Source organism: Theropithecus gelada, chromosome 3, assembly GCF_003255815.1.
Source record: "Theropithecus gelada isolate Dixy chromosome 3, Tgel_1.0, whole genome shotgun sequence".
NCBI lineage: Eukaryota > Metazoa > Chordata > Mammalia > Primates > Cercopithecidae > Theropithecus > Theropithecus gelada.
In genome coordinates, this window is record NC_037670.1 from 76,511,560 (window position 1) to 76,535,805 (window position 24,246).

The 24,246-nt window shown below is 36.7% G+C and overlaps 1 protein-coding gene across 2 annotated transcripts in view; it reads right to left on the reverse strand.

Annotated features, from left to right (window-relative positions):
- The window catches only part of ANLN (anillin actin binding protein), a 64,609-nt gene that overhangs the window by 12,881 nt on the left and 27,482 nt on the right, over window positions 1-24,246 (reverse strand). Inside the window, exons 9-21 of one of the 2 annotated variants that reach the window (XM_025378137.1) lie at window positions 23,603-23,713; window positions 21,362-21,600; window positions 20,508-20,653; window positions 20,077-20,224; window positions 18,821-18,956; window positions 18,004-18,186; window positions 16,950-17,076; window positions 16,302-16,350; window positions 16,153-16,209; window positions 15,152-15,190; window positions 14,861-14,882; window positions 13,852-13,964; window positions 1,779-1,865 (exon numbers count right to left, since the gene is read on the reverse strand). In XM_025378137.1, coding sequence (XP_025233922.1) covers window positions 1,779-1,865; window positions 13,852-13,964; window positions 14,861-14,882; window positions 15,152-15,190; window positions 16,153-16,209; window positions 16,302-16,350; window positions 16,950-17,076; window positions 18,004-18,186; window positions 18,821-18,956; window positions 20,077-20,224; window positions 20,508-20,653; window positions 21,362-21,600; window positions 23,603-23,713 — 1,457 coding nt within the window. The remainder of the gene's footprint in view (window positions 1-1,778; window positions 1,866-13,851; window positions 13,965-14,860; window positions 14,883-15,151; window positions 15,191-16,152; window positions 16,210-16,301; window positions 16,351-16,949; window positions 17,077-18,003; window positions 18,187-18,820; window positions 18,957-20,076; window positions 20,225-20,507; window positions 20,654-21,361; window positions 21,601-23,602; window positions 23,714-24,246) is intronic. The other variant, XM_025378138.1, reaches the window with a different exon arrangement.

Below are 24,246 nucleotides of genomic sequence, written 5' to 3' on the forward strand. Positions count from 1 at the left end.
CCACCTGCTGGATTTACATGTGATAAAACCTAATAAGGAAAGAAAAAATACTATTAATAAGTAGCAATTCCCAATCCTTGGGAAGTCGGCTTCAGTTACTTAGGCCACCGGGCTTTCCTTACTATCCAGCTCTTCTGAACCTTTGACAGCAGTTACAAACTGACTTGTAACATCCCTTGCATCATTCCAGTTCTTGCTTCATAGAGAATACCAAAGCAACTGGATTTTCTCCACTTCTTGTACCATACTCACAATCTTCTATGCGTTCTACACACACACTTTCTTCCTCGCATCATGAGAAAACTGTAATTCTGTATCAAATAAATCTGTGAACTGTGGCTTGGGCTTAATTCTCCCCATTCTCATGACCTTGCTCTATGAATTACCCCGTAAGCCCTAGTTAAGGTCCTCCATGGCCTCTATCTTCAATCTCTTTGGCCCTATCAGAAGCTACCCATCTACATTTAAAGCCACTTATGTCTCTCCCATCTTAACAAAATGTTGACAAAATCCTCCTTTCAACCTACATACCTCTGCAAGCACAACACTCTTCTCTCCTTACTCCTTTACTGCCAAAGTGTTTCCAAGAGTTTCCAAGCTCCTGTGCTCATTCCTCATCTCCCACTCACTCTGGACCCATTTGCAGTCTAGCATCTGCCCTCACCTGCGCCAGAATGATCACCCGATAGTAAGTCCTACAGTCCTTACAGAATCTGATCTAACTTAACCACTCCCTTCTTTCAATGTTCTCTTCTATTGGCAACCATGATGCTAGATTCTCCGTTTCTCTCCCTGCAGTCTCCTCTGAGGCTTCCCTCCTTCCATCCGTCCTTTCAATGCTGGCACTCCTCCAGTGAGTTGGCTCTGCTTCCCTCACTTGCCTTGGGCTTCCCCATGCTGCAGATATCCACATCTTTACCTTCTACTAAATGTCTGTCTTGAGCTCCAAACCCAGAACTTTCACACATGTTTCCAGGCATCTAAAATTCAAATCATGTAAAACTTAACTCATTAAAATTTCCCACATCGGTGGGAACTGACTAGTCTTCTTTGGGGTTGTCATTCTCCAATCTGCTTTCCACATTGGTCAGAATGATTTTCTCAATCCCAAGTTGAATAATTTCTTTCACTTAAAATCCTATAAGAGCAACTCACTGACTCCAGGATAAAGTCCAAATTCTTTAAAAGGCCCTTGAACTCTTGTCCCATTTCCCTAACCACACTTTCCTCCTCATTCCCCACCCGCCAATCACACGCATGCACTCAAACTCTAAGCTCTAGCTATCCTGAAATACCTTCCACTGTCTGCATGTGTCATCCTTCTTTTCTTTGGGTAGCAGTGACAAAGAAGGGCCCTTCAAGGCACTGTACATTCTCCCCCTATCTAGAACACTTCTCCCCTTTCTCCCTGATTAACTTACTCAGTTTAGAAATTACTTCTCTCAGCAGTTCCCTTTATCCCACCCCACCCACAGTCAAGACCTAATGTCCCACCAATTGACAGCAATGCACCGTTTTCTCCTATTAGAGTATTACATTGTGCGTGTCTGTTTATTTGTATTTCTTTCTTCTAAATGAAAAGCTCGTGAGTAGAGGAATTATTTTTTGTGGTCTTTTACATTCCAACGGCAGCACAGTGATTGGCATATAAAGGACATGCAACAAATCTTTACTGAACCAACTTGTCACTTAATCACAAAGGATTTCATTCCTATGGGAAACAAGTCCGTATTTCACAAAATGGAAAAAAGGAAGTTAAAGACTGTGATGTTACTTACTAGAAACCCTCTTTCTTCAACACTGGAATTCACTTGACATTTTATTTTTAAATAAATATGACCTTCCAAAGAAGATAAAAAGGGGACCTGCAAAGAAAACAGGTAAATTATTTGCAAAACAGGTTCAAAGTGTGACTTTTCTTAATAAATCATATATAAATCATGAACAGAGAATATTACAACTTGAAAACACAGTGTTTTCTAAAGTTGGAATATAAAAGGCATGGCCAAAAAGCCATTGGTTCCTTATCAACAAATACTTTTGAAGAATAAATTCATTCAAGGTAAAGCTTGACAAAACCAAAAGCCCTAAGTCTCAAGTTAATGTGAGAAGGAAAACAGAAGACAATACTTGGGTTTATCTCCATCAACAGGAGAATATACTCAGTAAAAAACTGGATAAACCAACCTGTAAATTCAAGCATACAATACCATCCAGCAATAAAGAACAATAAACTGCAGATATGGAAAAGCCAGTCCTTGAATTCATATGGAATTGCAAGAGACCCCAAACAACCAAATCAATCTTGAAAATTAAGAACAAAGGCGAAGGAATCATATTTCCCAATTTCAAAACGTAATTCAAAACTTTGGTAATCAAAGCAGTGTGGGCTGGCTGGACATGGTAGTTCATGTCTGTAATCTCAGCACTTTGGAAGGCCAAGGAGGGGGGATTACTTGAACGCAGGAGCTCAAGACCAGCCTGGGTAACATAGCAAGACCTCATCTCTATTAAACATGAAAAAATTAGCCAGGTGTGGTGGCACATGTCTGTAGTCCCAGCTACTTGGAAGGCTGAGGCAGGAGGATCGCTTGAATCCAAAAGTTCAAGGTTGCAGTGAGCTATGATCATGGCACTGTACGCTGGCCTGGGCAAAAGCCAAAACCTTGTCTCAAAGAAACAAAACCAAACAAACCAGTGTGGTTTTGGCATAAGAATAGACATATGGACAAAAGAAATGGAATTGAGACCAGACATAAACTGATGCATCTTATGGCCAACTGATTTTTGACAAGGATGTCAAGACCATTTAAAGCGGAAGAGCAGCCTTTCCAAAAAATGGTGCGGAGAAAATTAGATATCTACACGCACCAAGAGTCATGGTGGAGCTCCACCTCATACCATTTATAAAAATTAAACCCAAATGGATAATATCCTAAGTATGAGAGCTAAAATTATAAAACTCTTAGAAAGGCCAGGAGCAGTGGCTCACGCCTGTAATCCCAGCACTTTGGGAGGCTGAGGCGGGTGGACCACCTGAGGTTAGGAGTTCAAGACCGGCCTGACCTTGAAGGGATTTCACCTTCAACATAGTGAAATCCCGTCTCTACTAAAAATACAAAAACTAGCCAACGTGGTGGTGCATGCCTGTAATCCCAGCTGCTCGGGAGGCTGAGGCAGGAGAATCACTTGAACCCGGAGGCGGAGGTTGCAGTAAGCGAAGATCGTGCCATTGCACTCCAGCCTAGGCAACAAGAGTGAAACTCTGTCTCGAAAAACGTTTAAAAATAAAACTCTTAGAAAAAAACCATAGAGGTAAAGCTTTGTGATCATGGATTTAGCAGTAGATTTTCAGATACGATACCAAAGGCACAAACAACGTGAGGAAAAAATAGATAAATTAGACTTTACCAAAATTAAAAACTTTTCATTACAGAGGTTCCACAAAAAAATGAAAAAATAAAACTACCATATAACCCAGCAATCCTACTTCCAGGTATTTATCAAAAGGATTGAAACTGGGTTCTTGAAGTGCTATCTGCACTCTTACGTTCATTGCAGCATTATTCACAATAGCTAAGAGATGGAAATAATCTAAGTGCCCGTCAATAAATGAAGAGACCAAAAAAATGTAGTACATACATACAATATAATATTCTTTAGCATAAAAAAAGGAGATCCTGTCATACGCTACAACATAAACAAACTTTAAGGACATCATGCTAAATGAAATAAGCTAGTCAGAGAAAGAAAAACACTACACGACTCCACTTATAATGAAGTATCTACGTTTGATCTTATCCAAAAGGCTGAAAAGCAACATACGGGCTGGGTGCGGTGGCTTACGCCTATAATCCCAGCACTTTGGGAGGCCGAGGCGGGCAGATCACGAGGTCAGGAGATCGAGACCATCCTGGCTAACACAGTGAAACCCCGTCTCTACTAAAAATGCAAAAAATTAGCCAGGTGTGGCGGTGGGTACCTGTAGTCCCAGCTACTTGGTAGGCTGAGGCAGGAGAATGGCCTGAACCCGGGAGGCGGAGCTTGCAGTGAGCCAAGATCGCGCCACTGCACTCCAGCCTGGGTGACTGAGCAAGACTCTATCTCAAAAAAGAAAAGTAACATATGAAATCTGTAAAGTAGACGATCTCATAGAAGCAGAAACTGGAGTGGTAGCTGCCAGGGACTGGGGAGGAGAATATGAGGAGCTGCAGTTCCATGAGTATAGAATTTCAGTCATGCAAAATGAAAATTCTATAGATCTGCTATATAACATAATGCTTATAGTTTACAATACTTCACTGTATACTTAAAAATTTCTTCAAAAGATAAATACCATGTATTATTTACCACGATAAAAAAAATTATAAACCTTTGCACATCAAAGTACTTTATCAAGAAAGTGAAAAGACAATCTATGGAATGGTTTGAAATATTTGCAAATTATATATCTGATAATATCCAGAATATACAAAGAAAACTCTTACAACTCAGTAACAAAAAGACAACCCAACTAAAACAACTCAAACAAACCAAACTAAAAATTTGGCAAAGGACTTGAATGGACATTTCTTCAAAGATACATATTTTGTCTTCCAATAAGCACATGAAAAGACATTTAACATCAACAGTCATTAGAGAAATTCAAATCAAACCTACAATGAGGAACCACTTCACACCCACTAGGATGGTTATAATTTAAAAATAAAACAAACAGAAAATAGACAATGGCAAAGATATAGGAAAATGGGAACCCATATTACTGGTAGAAATATCAAATAGTGTAGATGCTTTGAAAAACAGTTTGGTGGTTCCTAAAAATAATTATCATATGATCCCACAATTCTGTTCCTATGTATATGTACAAAAAAAAATGAAAACAAATCATGCACACACATGTTCAAAGCAGTTCTATTCACAATAGCCAAAATGCGGAAACAGCCCAAATATCTATCAATGAATGAACAGATAAATGAAATGCTGTATATACATATAATAGAATATTATTCAGCCATAAAAAGAAATGAAGTTCTAATACATGCTACATCATGGATATACTTCTGAAACATTACTCTAAGGGAAATAAGCCAGACATAAAAAGTTACATATTGTATGATGATTCCATTTATATGAAATATACAGAATAGATATATCCATAGAAACCAAATGCAGATTGATGGTTGTCAGGGGTTCGGGGGGAGGGAAGATGGGCAAAGACTGCTTAATGAGTAAGACTTTTTACTTTTAGAGACATAAAAATATTTCAAATTAGACAGGTATTTTGCACATCACTGAATGTACTAAATGCCACTGAATTATTTACCTTAAAATTGTTACTTTGGTTACATTAATTTCATTTCAATGCATTATTTTTTGAAAACAATGAACTACTAACATGAACAGCAGCATGAATAAATCTTAAAAACATCATGTTGAGCAAAAGAAATTAGATTCAAAAGAGTACACATTCTTTGATTCCATTTAAATGAAGTTCAAGCCCAGGTATGGTGGCTCACATGTGTAATCCCTGCACTTTGGGAGGCTGAGGCAGGAGGATCGCTTGAGCTCAGGAATTCAAGACGAGCCTGGGCAACATAGTGAGACTCCCCATCTCTATTTTCTTTTTTAAAAGATAAAAAAAAATTAAAAACAATAAATGAAATTCAAGAACAAGCAAAACAAATCTATGGTGAAAACAGAGATGAGAAGAATGGTTGCCTGTAGAGGTTGGGATTGACTAGATGAGAGTGATGGAAATGTCCCTTATCCTGACTAGGTATTGGTTATATAGGTGTATTCATTTGTTAAAACTCACTGAATGCTACACTTAAGGTGTCTATAATTAACTGAACATAATCTTTTTACAACTACATTGAGTACAATAAATTGAACATATTTAAATATAGGGTTTGATGAATTTTGATATATGTATATTATAACCCATGAAAACTTGACCACAATCATAATAATGAACATTTTCATCACCCCTCAAAGCTCCCTCCCATAATCCTGCCTCTCTCTATTCCCATCTCCAGGAAACCAATGATATGCTTTCTGTTGCTATAGGTGATTTTTCATGCACGTCATTTTTACACATCAAAAACAAGTGTTTTTTTGTTTTGTTTTTGTTTTTGAGACAGAGTATTATTCTGTTACCCAGGAGGCAGTGGCAGGATCTTGGCTCACTGCAACCTCCGCCTCCCAGGTTCAAGCGACTCTCGCACCTCAGCCTCCCAGGTTCAAGTGATTCTCGTGCTTCAGCCTCTCCTGTAATCCTGGAGTTACAGGCACGCACCACTACACCTGGCTAATTTTTGTATTTTTAATAGAGATGGGGTTTCATCATGTTGACCAGGCAGTTCTTGAACTCCTGACCTCAAGTGATCCAGCCACCTCGGCCTCTCAAAGTGCTGGGATTATAGGCATGAGCCACTGTGCCTGGCCAAAAAGAAGTATTTTTAAAGAAAAGGAACCTAAACATGTAAGAAAATATTCTTAACAACTTAGCAGAGGAGCAACCTTGCCATAAGCAACAAATTTTGCAGGGAAAAAGAGAAACTAGTTGAGCCTTCAGCGGTTGAGCATGGGCTGAGGTAGACAGGCAGCTCAAGAAGCAGAGGCAGAGCTAGCTCTCCCTACCCGCCAATCCTCCCCAACAGGAATTTTGCTGAGAAGTGATGGTTGAAGATATGTCTAAAAAGCAGAGAGAAATCTTGTAGACATGCAGTACTTAGATCTCAAAGTTCTGCTCAAAGGTGGGGCCTGAAACCATTCTCAAAGCATTTAAAACAAAACTTGAACCAAATCTATTCATAGCCTAACTTCAGCTCAGTTTCTGATTACATAAGAGACCAGTCCCTAATCCATACTGTCTGAAAGACAAAAGAGCAAGGTATTACCTATTTCAGTCTCTACTGTTCTTTTATAATATAATATCTGGCCTACAATTAAAAAATTACAAGACATGTGAAAAAGTAGGAAAACATGGAACTTATCAAGGGAAAAAAATCCTGTCAATAGCAGATCCACAGATGATCCAAATGTTAGAATTAAAAAAACAAAAACGTTTATACAACATTAAAATATTTAGACGAAAAGATGGAGAAAAACTAGTGAGAAAATGGAGAACTTCAGCAGAGAAATTGAAACTGTAAAAAAAGATCCAAATGAAAATTTCAGAACTAAAAAAAAGTCTGAATTTAAAAATTCATTGGCTAGATCAAATCAGGAAAAAAACAGGTGAACTTGAAGAATTGATAAATAGAAACCATCAAAAATGAAGCACAAAGAAAAAAGAATTAAATGAAAACCAAAAAGAATGTCACAGACCTGTAGAAAAATAGTCAATAGTCTACATTAACTGGACTTTCAGAAAGGAGAGAGCAAGGCAGAAGAAATAATTTTAAGAGACAATGGCTGAGTATTTGCTAAGACTCATAAAACAACTAACTACAGATCATAAAGCTCAGTGAAACCAAACAGGATAAATACAAAGAAAACTACATGTACGCACATTAAAATCAAACCATTAAAAACGCAAAATAAAAAAGCAGAAAAGAACGATGGCTGGCTGACTTCTTATTAGAAACAATTAAAGCCATAAACAATAACATCTTTAAAGAAGTGAAAAGATAAAAACCTGTCAACTTAGCAGTCCCAGTGACAATATCCTTCAGAAATTAAGGCAATATAAAAACATTTCTGGACAACCAAAACCTAGAGATTTCATTTCCAGCAGACCAATATTACAAGAAATAATAAAGACAGTTCTTCTTGACAGGACAACAATCTCAGATGGAATTCTAAATCTACAAGAAGGAAGAACCCCAGAAATAGTAAATATAAGGGCCAATTTATAAAAATATATCTTAAAATTTCTTTTAAAAATTGATTCAAGAGGTTGGGCACAGTAGCTCACACCTGTAACCCCAGCACTTTGGTGGATGGCTTGAGCCCAGGACTTCACGGCCAGCCTGGAAAACATAGCAAGACCCCATCTCTTAAAAAGGAAAAAAACTGATTAAAGAAAAAGTAACAACAGTGCATTGTGTGGTTTATAACAAAGAAGTAAAATATATTGGGATGGGAAAATGAACTATATTGTTGTGAGGTTCATATTGTAAGGTACGTGAAGTGGTGTAACAGTATTTCAAAGCAGACTTTAATAAGGTAAGGATGCATACATTATTTCCTAGCAACGACTTAACAACAACAAAAAAAAACCAGGTAATTATAGCTAAAAAATCCAAAAGAGGAGATTAAAAAGGATTACGAAAATACTCAATTAATCCAGAAGAAGGCAGGAAAGGAAAAACAAAGCGGCAAAGAACAGATGAAACAAATAAAAACAAATAACAAAATGGTAGTGTAGGAGTTGGCAAACGTTTTCTGTAACTTACACAGACTGTATACATGGTGCCATTCAGTCAAGAGAAATGTAAACAAATATAAAGATGCACTTTTTGTGAAATACCTTTTGATCTCATATTGAAAATACAGTTTTTATGTGAGTGCAGGATTGCTATAAGAAAGGCATACCTATAGACTCTAATATAGGATTAAAGGAAGGTGAAGGATTTTCAACTGGAAAATTTAATGCCAGCAAAGGATGGTTTGATAATTTTAGAAAGAGGCTTTAGAAATGTCAAGGTACAACAGGAGAAGCAGCTTCTACCAAATGAGATGGGAGATGAGTTCCCAGAAACCATTAAGAAAATCAATGAAGACAAAGGATATCTGCCTGAACAAGTTTGTTTTTTGTTATTATTTTCCAAAACAAGGTCTCACTCTGTCACTCAGGCTGAAGTGCAGTGGCATGATCATAGCTCAATGCAATCTTGAACTTCTGAACTTCTGGGCTCAAGCAATTCCCCCATCTCGGCCTTCTGAATAGCTAGGGCTACAGGTGCTTACCACCACCCCCAGCTAATATTTTTTCATTCTTTGATGAAAAACAACTTTTTTCCTCATTTATGTTGTTCAGGCTGATATTGAACTTCTGGCTTTAAGCGATCCTCCCACTGTGGCCTCCCGAAGTGTTGGGATTGTTAAGTGTGAACCACAGTGCCCAACCTGAACAAGTTTTTAACTCAGATAAAAGTGCCCTATTCTGGGGGGAAAAAAGAAAAGAAAAGTCACAAGGGACCTTTATTAGCAAGGAAATAAAGTGAGAACCAAAATTTAAGGGAGAAGGGATAGGCTAACTCCTGTTTTGTGTAAATGTAAATGGATTTATGATCAGAACTGCCCTTATCTATAAAGCTGCTAACACCCAAGTCTTGAAGGGAAAAGATAAACACCAACTGCTAATCTTTTGGTTATACAAGGCCTGGATTGGTTCCATCAATGATTTGTCCCTGAAATCAAGAATAAAATGGTAACATACATACACATATGATTGATTGATTGACTGATTGATAGACAGATATCTAAAGTAATGTTGACTTCTGAGTCAAAATAGAAAGGAAGATTGAAGTGTCTGTCATTCCTATTACCCAGGGAAAAAGAATGCCATCCCAACTGGATTAATCTTAGTTAAGTCTAAATTTCAGTTTTTACTATAATTAGTTTCCAACGATTTGATCCTCTAACATAGCAAAGATAATTTAAAGGGGGAAATTCTAAGACAAAAAGTATAAATTTCAATAGACAAGTTTCATGAGACGAATCTCCAACTGCCCAAATTTGAAACCGATCCACAATGTAGAACCAAAACATCATATGCCTCACAATCCTATTTTGTAAAAATTCCCTTTTCGCTTTTCCTTACAGTGAGTTTTAAGTTCCTTAGGCTCTTTCCTCTCAATGTTATTTAACGGAATTCCATTGTTTAGCACAGAGCATGCTACTGATAACAAAAATCAGAACGATGAGAAGAAAATGTGCCCTCTTACTCTACAGCTGAAGAAAAGTAGACAATATTTTTGGTTAGAAGCTTGTCCTGATAAAGAAGTAAATTGAAAATATTCACAAAACCATCAAGTGTACTACCCCTCCCCCTAGTTGAGTGTGGAGGGGGACTTGCGTGAAAATGTATGATCCTATTCTGTTTTGTGTTTAACAAAGGAGTCTTTTAAGACATCCACACTTCAAAGATTATGTTAAGAGCTGTAAAACATAACCTACAACCAGGGAGACTGTGTAATGTGTTATATGCTGGGATATTTTTGAGGGTGAAAGGGGCACCATTAATAATTACACAAGGCCAACAGGCATAAACTGGATAATTTAGGACATACCAGAATGCCTAACCATCTTCTTCAATCCCAAAACTCTATAATCCTAATTGGTTGTTTTACTTCAAAATTGTTTGCTCTAATAATATTCAAATTGACATTTCTATTTCCTAAAAGGTATAAATACGAGGTTCCTTTAAGTCAGAAGAGGAACTGTGGGACATCCTTCTCCCTTTATCTATAATAGGATAATAAAACTATGACTGTTTTGGATTCCCTATTCAAAGAAAGGTTTTGAAAGTCTGACTCACTAAGATTTGTAATTTAAATTCCAGGATGCCAGGCTTTAAATCAGATCTGAATAGCCTCAAATAAGATGGAAATCCACTGACAGTGGTGTCCTAAATCCGTAGAGCAAACCAACTGGATTAACCTCAACAGAAATTCCATTCTGAAAGGGCCTCACAGATAACCCCTGTGATTGTTGTATTACTGGTCAAGGCACCAGTAAAATAAACCAAGACTGCCGTGTACTGACAGTATCTGATAAGACAGGAAAGACATTTATACTCTTTCAGTGACAATTAAATGGGATTATTACATGAGTATAGAAGGTCTTATATTTTTCCCATCAACTTCAAGACCATTTAAACTTAACTATTTTAAATATTCTCCTATATCAAATCCAGGCAATTGGAACAAATATTTGCTTCCCCTCCTCACTCAGAAAAGCACAAAATTTGTTTCAGATTTTACTTCTAAATGGTACTGTATCTGACTGAGAAGGAGTCTTAAGAGTAAAAGACACAACAAATTAAATTGAGTGGTTTGATTTTGCATTCGATCATGTGGTTGGCTATTTAAGTTATAAATTCAAAGGAGTTAAGTGAATGGGAATATAATTTAATTTTAATTGGTAAATGTGACATTTTGATTTAAAATGGCAGCCAAAAAAGTTTTTAAAAGAACAGTCTATATTTAAGATATGTCATTGAAATCTCTTTCATTTTACAGATTAATGAAAACTCTTACATATGTAGAAACTGGCTATGTGACAATACAGAGTAAAAAAATACAGTTCATAAAATCTCAATTCTTACGGTTATCTAATTTGCAAATCCTATTTTAAGAATTTAAAATAAAATAAAAAATACCATCCAGCATTTTGTTAACTAGCATCTCTTTAACCCAGACAATGTTTGTAACTGACCTTTACAAGAATATTAAAAATTTTTAGCTGGGTGCGACGGCTCACTCCTGTAATCCCAGCACTCTGCGAGACCAAGGCAGGCAGATCGCCTGAGGTTGGGAGTTTGAGACTAGCCTGGGTAACATGGTGAAACCCCGTCTCTACTAAAAATACAAAAATTATCTGGGCATGGTGGTGCACGCCTGTAATTCCAGCTATTTAGGAGGCTGAGGCATGAGAATTGCTTGAATCTGGGAAATGGAGGCTGTAGTGAGCCGAGATCACGCCACTGCACTCCAGCTTGGGTGACAGAGTGAGACTCTGTCACAAAACAAGAAAAAAAACTTTAAAAAGTTTTCCAAAACATATTATTATATTCAGTATAATTTTAGTGTTAAATGTATTATAATTTCAAAATTAACAAGCAAAGGGTCATCTATATAGCAAAATACCTATTAGCCAATTAAGACCATAAAAATTTTCTACTTTTGGCCAGGCACAGTGTTCACACCCATAATCCCAGCACTTTGGGAGGCCAAGGCGGGTTGATCATTTGAGGTCAGGAGGTTCAATACCAGCCTGACCAATATGGTGAAACCCTGCCTCTACTAAAAATACAAAAATTAGCCAGGTGTGGTGGCGGGCACCTGTAATCCCAGGAGGCGAAGGTTGCAGTGAGCCGAGATCATGCCAATGCACTCCAGCCTGGGTGACAGAGCACAACTGCCTCAAAAAAAAAAAAAAATTCTGCTTTTATTTAAAACATCACCAATAGCTCTTCAAGTATACAGGAGGTCAAAAATATTGAATAATTCTTAGTTTTAAATATAGTTAATAATTTGGTATTATAATTGTACCTAGAAAAATCAATATTGAAGTGAATACAGGATTTTAATGAACTATAAGAGAGAAGAAAGAATATGGAAAAAGACCAAAACACCAAACATGCATTGAAAAAATAGAAAACTTTCAAAGAAGGCTTTAAAGTATTATGAGAGTGGAGAACAAGACGCCCATCTATAAGAGTCTCATGATAGAATAATGTACATAATGTCCTTAATTATTCAAAGTAAACAAAAAGATAGTTAGTAAAACAAATATATGTAGATCAAAAATTAAGGATTGATTTTTAAGCTCATTAGTTTCAAGCAAAGAAAATAATGACAACCTTTTCCTGGAACAAATAGCCCAGTAGCTCTCGCTCTCTTACATCATAATTTATCTAAAACAGACAAAATAAAAGACAGAGAGAAAAAAACCCAGGATCACTCAACTGGTTAAAGTAGCTGAATTACTAAATAAAAAGTTACAAAAAATTTTAAAATTAACTTGTTAAAATACATTTATGCATTAATAGTAATAAAAACTTCAAATACAGTCTGCTTTTTGTCCATCAACTAAAAGAGAGCATTTCATAGAATTTTAGTTTCAGGCTAACTTAATATTCTGTACTGGAAAACAAGACCCTAGAGAAATGAGTTGACTTTGCTCAATGTTAAAGAGTAAATCACTAAGGGTAAATACTAGAAACCAGGGCTTCTAATTTTTATACTTCTTCAACTCTATATTCTCACTACAGAAATCTCATTTGATAATATAAATTATCACTGTATCATATAGAAGTCAACCTAAGAAATAAAATTTGCCTCTAGTTAGTTTCACTCCTTAAAATAGTCTTGATGAAAAAGGACTCAAAAGTGATGTTAACACAGATCTGATTTTTGAAGCTTCTAATATGAAAGGGAAGTATGAGAAGGAAATCTCTTAGATTCATAAGTACTTTTCTAAGAGGTTAATCTACTTTTCACTACCTTGTCAAAACTAAATTCATAAAATATTGCTCATTTCTAAATATAAGTTCAAATAGGCTGGCCGGGCAATGTGGCTCACACCTATAATCCCAGCACTTTGGGAGGCCAAGGCAGACAGATGACCAGAGCCCAGGAGTTCGAGACCAGCCTAGCCAACACGATGAAACCATATCCCTACAAAAAAATATAAAAAATTAGCCAGGCATGGTATCATGCGCCTGTAGTCCCAGCTACTTGGAAGGCTAAGGTGGGAGCCCACGAGGTTGAGGCTGCAGTGAGCAATGATCAGGCCACTGCACCCCAGCCTGGGTGACAGAGTGAGACTTTGTCTCAAAAAAAAAAACAAAAAAACCCAGAAATGGAAATAGGCAAGGTATTATGTTTTAAAATTATAAACTTAACATCTAAATGCAGGAAGTAATACTTCTTAGCCAGAAGTGATACTTAGAATAAACAAGCATTCACTGAAGTTCTAACTATTAAAAGGGAGACATACTTCCAATACCAAAAAAAAAAACATTTAGGTACACTCATACCTAGCAAAAATGTGCAATTCTAAGAACATACATTTTCAGTCGAAGATTTCAAATACCTAAAAGCATTGTGGCATTTCCATTGACCTAATTTTCCTAAGATTAAAAAAAACACCACACCCTCACAAATAAAGTTGGATTACCTTGTCCAGAACAAACTTAGTATTTCCTACTGAAGACAATGATAATGTGTAAGATCCGACAAGGGCGAAGTTGCTGGTTCGCACAGCATTGAGACCTCCTGGACTGGCCATGACTGTGAAGAACGAGGAAATTAAGTTTAGTTCAGAATGACTTTTGTTAAGTATAAATAACAATTCCTCACCCCACCCCGGTAGAAGAAAATTAAGCTGCCACAGAGAAAAAAAAAAAACTGCCTCATTTTCCTTCATCTTTAAATATGGGGGAAAAAATCAACTTATTTCCTAATGAAAGAAAACTATTAATTTAAGGGAGGTACAAGCACTCCTTAATAATTGGGATGGATATGTTTTTAAAGATATAGACCTAAAACTGTATGCATAAAAAGCAACTTCCCAATAAAAAACATGGAAAAGACTTCAGTGCTAGTTACAACGCAGGGTGACAAAATCAGCAGCAGAAACTATCTCTGCACAGGTCTCTTAGTAAATCTCTTGTGCCACAGAGAAGAAAGACCAATAGCCTAAAGGAAGCGAGTGAAACCAGCTTCATCCTAATTCCTTTTGGAAAAAGGTAGGCCTAAAGTCATTCTAAAGAAGGCCTTTCCTGGCTTGGCGGCATTCTAGTTCCCAGTGAACTAGAAAGATGCATTTCTGACATGATACAATGCCAGTTATGATCAGTAAAGCCAAAAGAAGTAAAATCTGCAGTATGGATAGCACAAAACAAATCTATACAACAGGAGTTGAGGTAAAGAGTAATGCTACCTGCTGCTAGAGCTGAATAACATGACGACTGGTGCCTCTATGATGGTACCTAACAAAGGTACAACCAAACTGCATGCTACTCTGGCCAGTAATCTTGTAACTAAGAAACCCACATAGAAAATATTATTCCAAAGGAGATCAAGGTAAACATTCATAAATCAAGATGGTCTATACATATGTAAATATGCAAGTGCTTAATTCCTTACCTTATTCTAAAGTTTCAAATAGTTCAAGATACACTCACCTGAAGAAGCAATGTTGCTTTTCTAAAAAAAACAGGTGTGAAGAAGAAACATAAGTTATTTCCCTTATTTGATACCAAGATTTAAATATGAATCACTCATCTCTTTTAACACAATAAGAACTACATTTCAGAAAACACTTTTCCTACATAAATTACAGGGATTTCCCCCATTAGTACATGTTAAAATTTTCCACAGTGCTCAAGGTTCAGAAATGATTAACCAATTTAAAATTGTTATGTGTAAGATGAAGATTTCTCAAGGAAGCTCAATTTCTCAAAAACTCTACTTACTGTGGTTATAGATGTGAGGAGTCGCTTTGGAGTAATAGCCTAAAAGAAAAGATAGCTTACTATATATATTTCTTATCAAACATCATGTCTCAGAATGTAAAACTATCCAACCTTGAGAAATTCCTACATAGAAAATAACTAATTCTTGGCCGGGTGCAGTGGCTCACGCCTGTAATCCCAACATTTTGGGAGGCTGAGGCGGGCGGATCATGAGGTCAAGAGATTGAGACCACCCTGGCTAACATGGTGAAACCCCTTCTCTGCTAAAAATGTGACAAATTAGCTGGGTGTGGTGGCACGCATCTGTAGTCCCAGCTACGCGGGAGGCTGAGGCAGGAGAATCGCTTGAACCCAGGAGGCAGAGGTTGCAGTGAGCCGAGATCGTGTCACTGCACTCCAGCCTGGGCAACAAAGCGAGACTCCATGTCAAAAAAAAAAAAAAAAGAATTAATTCTTAAATATGAATATATTAAACTTGAGTCCTTGAGTAATTAATTCTTAAATATGAATACATTACACTTGAGTCCCTGATTAAGGCTTTCTTATACTGTTAGTCCTTTTTTGTTAGAGCTAAAGAAAAACGTTTTAAAATGATGACTTAAGAAAAGAAGAAAAGAACACAGCCTGGGAAGGCTGGAAAGCAACCTTATGCCTGTAAAGTGACGGCATAATTCCTAAGTACTAGTTCAGAGAACACAGAGAGAAGAGAGCTCAGGGCAAAGTCTTGAGAAAAGTTTTAAGCAGTTATAAAAGTTGTCAAGTAAATGTAGAGAAAATAGGATTATCTAGCCCAAGTGTATCAGCAACTCATACTGAGAATCATGATCACTCACAGTTTATTTTCAGTATTCATACCTATTTAACATAGTAACTACAAATTGGAACGTGAAACTTATCCAAAAACTTCATAATCATTAAAAGTTGTACATAAATTAAAACTGGTATGATGACATCTATTACTTCTGATGAAAATATTTTTACTGGGTTTCTTTAATTCTCACCTTGGACTTGGATGTTTTTTTCTTCTTATCAAGGCCTGAGGGATCTTTCTTTTGCACCTACACACAAACCCAAAACATAATTAATTTATAATCTGATACTGTAAAGAAAACTATACTCTTCATTATTTTAGAAGGCTTTATCAGCTTACCAAGCTGTAAACTTCAATATTTATTTCAAAGTCATTGGATACATCTTGCCTGGAAAAATAAAGCATTAAATAAAACCTTGAGAGAAAACCTCAATCACACCATTAAAAATGATGCTGCAAATACTCTTACAAGACTCTGAGAGTAAAGGAATCTACTATGTCTATGTCTTTAAAGACAGTAAAAATTGTTAAGAAGTCTATTTTTTCCTATAATGCAAGTCCAAAATTTTTTCCTCAGTATTTTACAACTCACAATCTTCAATAGTAATTATTTTTCAAACTGCACTTTGACTCTTATTTAAAAATAAATGTTTCACTAAATATAAATGTATTTTCATTAAGACTGAATGTTAAGTACATTATGAGATTTAAGGCATATGTTAAAAATCTATGGTCCAGGTTTAATATATGTATCATTTCAAAATACGCAATACCTACAGTCACATGGAAAAAAGATGCTTCTCAACAAAAGGAAAGATAGACACATATGAGTTAAAGCAACAAATTTAAAGATGGGTTATCTGTCAATATAAAAAGAATGTGCATAATGCATTTCAAAGATTATAAATGCCACCTGAATGCTTTAGACTATATCAACTCTACAAAAAGAAAAATGCGTTCGAATCATCAAAAGCCTGATTTACTTACAGAGTAAATGTAGTCGTGAATGTCAGAGCATCACCGTTAAGAGAGTTTGAAGTACTTGCTAATGGTGTGGCTACCATATTTTCAGCTCCTGCTTTTAGTATAATTAAGTAATAGTAATTTGCTGCATCTGCAAGAAGTAATCACATTACATAATAAGCACAAGCAAAATCAGATTTAGCTAATCGGCATTCTGGAATACTAAAGAAATAAAGGAATACTGAACTGATTTATATACAATTTATTTTTAAAATTACTAAAATCAACTTTCCAGACACAGAAAGCTAAATAAGACTTAAGTAGGCAGTATAATCCTGAAATAAGCATCATCAAGGTCTCTCCCTACTATGTAAATTGAAATAATTTCACTCCACATTCCTCAATTTCTGCTGATTTTGAATTTTACCTAATGACCCTTAATTCTCAACTAATAGTATATATCTCAAAAGGGCAAATTATGGTTTGTTATTTCAAAACTGAGATTAAAATACTATATATCTATAAAAGTTACTCAGAGATAAATTATAATAAAAACATAAACTATTTCTTCACTATTTGTCATTAATAACCACGTACCTCAAGACACATACTAAATTACCAATAAATTTCTGGCCATACCCCATCAAAATCAGGTAACAGCAAGAATTAGAACCTAAGTTACCTTATTCCTACAAAAATGCTCAAACCTTTCTCTCTATTTACTTTCCCTATGCCTGAAATTTACTTCTCACCTGTGTCCAGCCCTCCTTCCCCTCAAAAAGTATGTTCCACACAAATAAAATTTTAAAAAGAACTATAAAAACCATATCCAACATTTAATAAAACTTTATATTCAAACTTTCAGTAAGAGCAATGCCCATTATTGTATAGATTGGTATCCCCATATATATCTGAAGTTTTCCCTTAGTTATTTTTATTAAATCTTGATAAAAGGACCTAAAGGCCAAAGATACAAACTTTGCATTGTTATGCATGATTTACTTGTTTCTATCCTGTACAATTCAATCTAGGTGAGGTTCATAATTTAACACACAATCTAGAAAAATCACCACCATACCTGGTTTCTGAATCGTACTGCAGACAAAATCTGCTTTTAGAGGCAAGCGGATTTCTGACAAAGTAACTGATCCTTTGGATGGCATAAATTCACTTTGGGATACAGGACTAGCCTTATTCTTCCTCTGAGGTCCTTCGTTCTTCAGTTTATTCAATTCGTCAATCAAAAGTGTTCTCTTCTCAGCTATGTGAAACACGCAATATTCCAAATATTAAAATTGTAACTGTTTCTAATGAGAGCAAATTCAAAAAAGTGTACTGATGTGGAAACTGTACATAACACATAAAGACGAAATTAGTAACACTATCTTTATAAAACAGACGATAGGTGGATGGGGAAAACCTTGATTGCTCATCTATTTACCAAGTCCTTATGATTTAATAAATCAACTTTCAGCTAGTTTTCATGTGTGGTATCATCTGTCCACCCCAACATGCCCCATCATCACCACCATATATGCATACAGCAAAATTCAGTTGTTTTAGCTATTTATTGATAACGGAAGGGAGGGAGAGACAGAGAGAGAATGTATGGGTACATGTGTATATATAGAGATTCATTCATTCATCCATTCATTCATTCAATCTGCACAACTGCATTTCTTCGAATGCATTTCAGTTGCTTTTACCTTTCATGCAAACTACAATTTGTTTTACATAGAGTTCTTAAACCTTATAAAAACAAGAACAAAAAATAGATCCACTGGAACAGATGACTAGGAAAAGCCCTTTCTCTAAACTTAAAGATTTCTAAATATCAAAATGAGTTTTCCCTGATTAGAAATTTGTTGGAATTCTTTCAGGTACATCACACGTACTTGCAATTAGAAGAAGTCTTTCTGCTTCAGCTTCTTCTAGGGATCCTTTTCCATGCTCTTCATCAACACAGCAGTTAAGAGCCTGGCTAGCTTGATAGATCACTGTCTGTTGCATATTTATTTCGTTATTGAGTTCCTAGGAAAACCAATGAGAGGAGAAAAAATACACATATTTTAAATCATCATTTTCACTTTAAACTTTAATTCTAACTAACTTGATTGGATAGTTTCTAGAATTTCCAGATGGTAAAGTCAAAATGTTAGTTTCACTGCTCAAGTTTCTAGACTATGCACCAAAAACATTTAGCATGTTATAATAATTAAGCTATAAATATTATTTCTTATGAAAAAACTTCCAATTCATATTTATTAAAGTTAAAATTGGGGTTATGTCCAACAAAACAGAAATTTATAAAGTATTTGATTCATTTTATTTACATCACAATTACACTGCTTTTTAAATATGCTTCCTTAGGGCCAGGCATGGTAGCTCACACCTGTAATCCCAGCACTTTGGGAGTCCAAAGCACAAGAATCACTTGAGCCCAGGAGTGTGAGATCAGTCTGGACAACACGGTGACACTCCATCTCTATTTTCTTTCATAATTAAAACTTTTTAAAAAGCCAGGCATGGTGGCTTATGCCTGTAATCCTAGCACTTTGGGAGGCTGAGGTGGGTGGATCACTTAAGGTCAAGAGTTCGAGTCTGGCCTGACCAACATAGTGAAACCCCATCTCTACTAAAAATACAAAAATTAGCCGGGTGTGGGGGTGCATGGCTGTAATCCCAGCTACTTGGGAGGCTGAGGCAGGAGAACTGCTTGAACCCAGGAGGCAGAGGTTGCAGTCAGCCAAGACTGCGCCATTACAATCCAACATGGGCAACAAAGAGCAAAGCGGTGTGTCAAAAAAAAAAAAAAAAAAAGAAAAGCTTCTTAGCATGAAAAAACCTTGAAGTGCATAACAAACTTCCCACTACATCATTACCCAATTAATAGTTATACTTTAAGGATATTTATGAAAAATCTGTTTAAAAATAAATATTTCAGCAATATCAAAGAAGTTTCCAACTTTTCAAAATGAGTACCTTTCCAAAAATAAACTGAATTCAAATGTGATTTACTGAGCTTCTATGCATCAGACACTATTCTGGCCACTCAGGGTTCAGAGATGAGTAAGGCTGGGCCCTTGTCCTCACAAAGCTCACAGCCTAGTGCAAGAAACATTCCAAATCCCCTTTCCACAGAAGTACATACCTGCATTTTCTGTTTGATATTAACTTCACAAGGAAAGGCATTATTTTTTTCATCCAGTTTTGAAGTAACATCTTCCTTCCGAACAATCACCTGCTTTATTGATGGACGTTCTGTTTCTTTGAATCTTTGAGATCTATATGCATCAATGCTTCAGGAGGTAAGTTACATTCTATTAGAAATCTAGCAACACACTGAGCACTATCCTTTATTGAATATATCAGCAGAATTTGACACTGATATTGAACATGTCAGCAGAACATTTCACAACAGAATGGAACTCTCATTTGGTGAAAGAGAGGCTAACAAAAGTTATTCCAAACTTTTATACAGATGAGTTATTAATAACATTATAATTACAAATTATAACACGACTTAATGTCAATCTAAACCATGACCCTTAGTGAGTGAATGCCTTCCAGAAATGTTCTTACCTGTAAAGAAGATCACGATCTTCAGAACCAAGGCTATCACCAGATTCAGCCCGAGGGACACGAGTTCTTTGGAATTTTCCTGGTTTTGGACTTTCATCACTTCTGCTGGTGTCTTTCAATTCCAGTCTAGGTGTGGACACTAAACTCTGTGGGAAAACACATCAGATATTAGTGGATTTTATGGATAAATAACATTGATCCTAAATGATAATTCATTTTATTGTGTGAAAAAAAATCAATGAATTCTCCATTAAGAAAAAAATCCAGTAAGTTGATTGATTAATCATAAAAACAAAGCAAACTAAGTTCCTAACACATAAAAGAATAAATAAAACTACAAAGACAGCTGAAACTCATACTTTAAAAAAAAAAAATTCTAGTTGAATCAATCCCCAGAGTTGCAGTTATTCAATTGAGAGTGAAAGCTAATAACAGTAGTTAGCTGTAAATAAATGTTAGTTATATGTGTTTGGAGCTAAATACCGATACACTAACACAACAATGTTCACACCAACTCCACGATATAGGTATTATGAATAACCTCGTTTAACAGAAGAGGAAACGGTGGCATAGAGAGGTTAAATAACCTGACCAATAAACAGTCAGTAAATGGCAGAGCCAAAAGCTGAGCCCAAATGTCTGGCCTTTTAAGCCATGTTACTGTTTGGATTTCACCTAAGGTCAAAAGGAAACCACTCAAGAGTTTTAAGGTTTCTTTTAAGAGAACTGACTAGAGGTTTGCAAAACCCCCTTGGCTACAGAGCCAAATGCCCATCTGTCAACAAGAGAAAGGGGAGATATGAAACTACTTAGTTTACTTATATCCTGGGCCTGTTTAGTTAGCCTTCTCTTACCTCTGGACTTATCACACCAACTGTTTGTGCCAACGGTGCAAGTAAAGACATTGAGGAGATATTCAGTGCATCTTCCTGTTCTTCGCTGCTTTCTGCTAATGCTTGATCCATCTCCTCCTGGCTCTTCTCCACATCTAGTTCACCTTCCTCTAGGACATCACTGAAGATGTCATTAATTACTTTTGAACTATTGATATCATCATCATTATCCGCACTCATCTCAATTTCACGTATCACGTCTGAAAAATATTTCAATAGGTGGATACTGTGACTCAGACATTTAAGAATTAAAGGCATAACAAAGAAAATTTAATATTCGTATTCTTACTAAATAGGAAAAATGCCTTAAAAAAGCACCTCCTAAAAAGAAAAATAAGCAAATACTACTAATAAATGAAACCAAGATAATCTTCAGTTTCAATAACACTTTCTAAGAAATGAATATTGGTAATCCCAGCACTTTGGGAGGCCAAGGCAGGCAGATCAACTGAAGTCAGGAGTTCGAGACAAGTCTGGCCAACATGGCGAAACCCCATCTCCACTAAAAATACAAAAAACAAATTAGCCAGGCGTGGTGACAGGTGTCTGTAATCCCAGCTACTCAGGAGGCTGAGACAGGAGAATCATTTGAACCCAGGAGGCAGAGGTTGCAGTGAGCGCAGATGGTGCCATTGCACTCTAACCTGAGTGACAAGAGTGAAACTCTGTCTCAGGAAAAAAAAGAAATGAATATTGGGTCTATCAAAACTGACTTAATACTTTGTGTTTAAGTAAGAGCATTAAGAACTCAAATGTAGAATAATAGCCAAAGACTTCAGACTTTCAAAAAATATTCTCTCAAATGACCTTTTCTATTGTTGAGAGCTACCCTTTCACACAGCTGTCAATAATAGGAAACTATTAACGTCACTTAGAGCAGGGTTCGATAATAATCTTCAGGGCTGCTAACACCCTATTATGATATATACTGGTTTTCATCCATGATTCCTCGTTCATAACGGCCGTATCCCTAGTTACTGTCTTTCATTATAATGCTGGGTGTATTAGGCCTCACAGGAAACAGAACTCTCCTGCCCTCCTTTCACCTGCCCCAAGGCAGGTCTCTAATCTTCTCCCATCTTTCTCACTGTGGTTCTTAAGAAGACCCCTCAGCCCCCGCACCCCCCACCAGAGAGGATCCAGCCTCATACCCTAGGGGAGGGAATGCTGACTTTATGAAGCTTCCAGTGAAACCAAAGAGAACTGGGTTCAGGGAGCTTCTGGATAACTGAACAAGTAGAGGTTCCTGGAGGGTGGTGCCCAGGGAAGGCAATGGAAGCTCCATGCCCCCTTCCCTATACCTCACCCATATCCTTTATAATAAAGCAGTAAACATAAGTATTTCCCAGAGTTCTGTGAGCCAATTAATCAAAGCTAAAGAGGGGGTCACAGAAACCTCAGCTTGAAGCTGGTCGGTTAGAAGTTTAAGAGGCCTGGGCCAGGTGAGGTGGCTCATGCCTGTAATCCCAGCACTTTGGGAGGACAAGGCGGGTGGATCACGAGGTCAGGAGTTCGAGACCAGCCTGGCCAATATGGTGAAACCCCGTCTCTACTAAAAACACAAAAATTAGCCGGGTTTGGGGGTGCGCGCCTGTGGTCCCAGGAGGCTGAGGCAGGAGAATCGCTTGAACCTGAGAGGCGGAGGTTGCAGTGAGCCGAGATCATGCCACTGTACTCTAGCCTGGGTAACGGAGTGAGACTCTGTCTTAAAAAAAAAAAAAAAAAGAAGTTTGAGAGGCCTGGACTTGCAACTAGTATCTGAAGGAGAGGAGGCAGTCTTGGGGACTGAGTCCCCAACCTGTGGGATCTGACACTACCTCCATGTAGCTAGTGTCAGAATTGAGTTGAATTGAACTGGTCACAAAAGTCTTCTGTGTTGATGATTGATGTGGTGCTACGAAAACAGAGGAAAACACGGTCCCAGAGAGGTTTTCCCTGAAACACCCCTCTACCAGTACACAGTGTGGGAGGGCAACACCTTTCCTATCCCTGTGAAAGTCAGTGAGGGTCTTAACCACACTTTCACAGATGCCTGTGAGCTAGCAGTAACTGTTAACAGTACCACATCTTGGTAGAAGCTACAGTATATTCTGATTTAATTAAAAAAACAGAGACACTCTCAATTTGAATATGTGCTTCTATCAATATATCATTTCCTATAGTATGTGCAAAGTTAATAATAAATAAAAAATAAAAACCAACCAATTTTCTGCTCAACCTTTGGGTCTGATGTTACTTTTAAGGATTTGTCCTCTTCTAAAAACAATGTTATTTTCAAAGGGCTAGATTTCGTCATTTTGCATTCAGTGAAACCTAAAAATGTTTAAGAAAGATCATATTAATATATATATAAGAACCTATAATTTTCTAGTTAAGGAATCTTGTGTCTTTTTTTCTGATTATAAAACTATGTATTTGTTTTAAAATATTCAAATCCAGAAATGTATAGAAACACCCCTCCCTGAATACCTGTCCTCTCTTAACCCATTTATGCCAGAGGTTGCAAATTATTTTTGTGAAAAATCAGACCTCGGTGACAACCATGAGCAGTAGGATATAAGTAACTCCCACAAGCTTAACATTCCAATAACAGAACACTAGGCATAAATGCGTTAACTTTTCCCCCATCGAGAGAGAAATGGGACAGCAATATTACCAGGTTATTGTTTGTTTTTCCAGTTTCCCCCTAAGTATGCATATTTACATACCATTTTGTTTCGTTCTGTGATCATACCATATATACTACTCTGCAATTTGTTTTTTACTTTAAAAACAAAGTGTCAGGCCAGGCACGGTGGCTCAAGCCTGTAATCCCAGCACTTTGGGAGGCCGAGGCGGGCAGATCA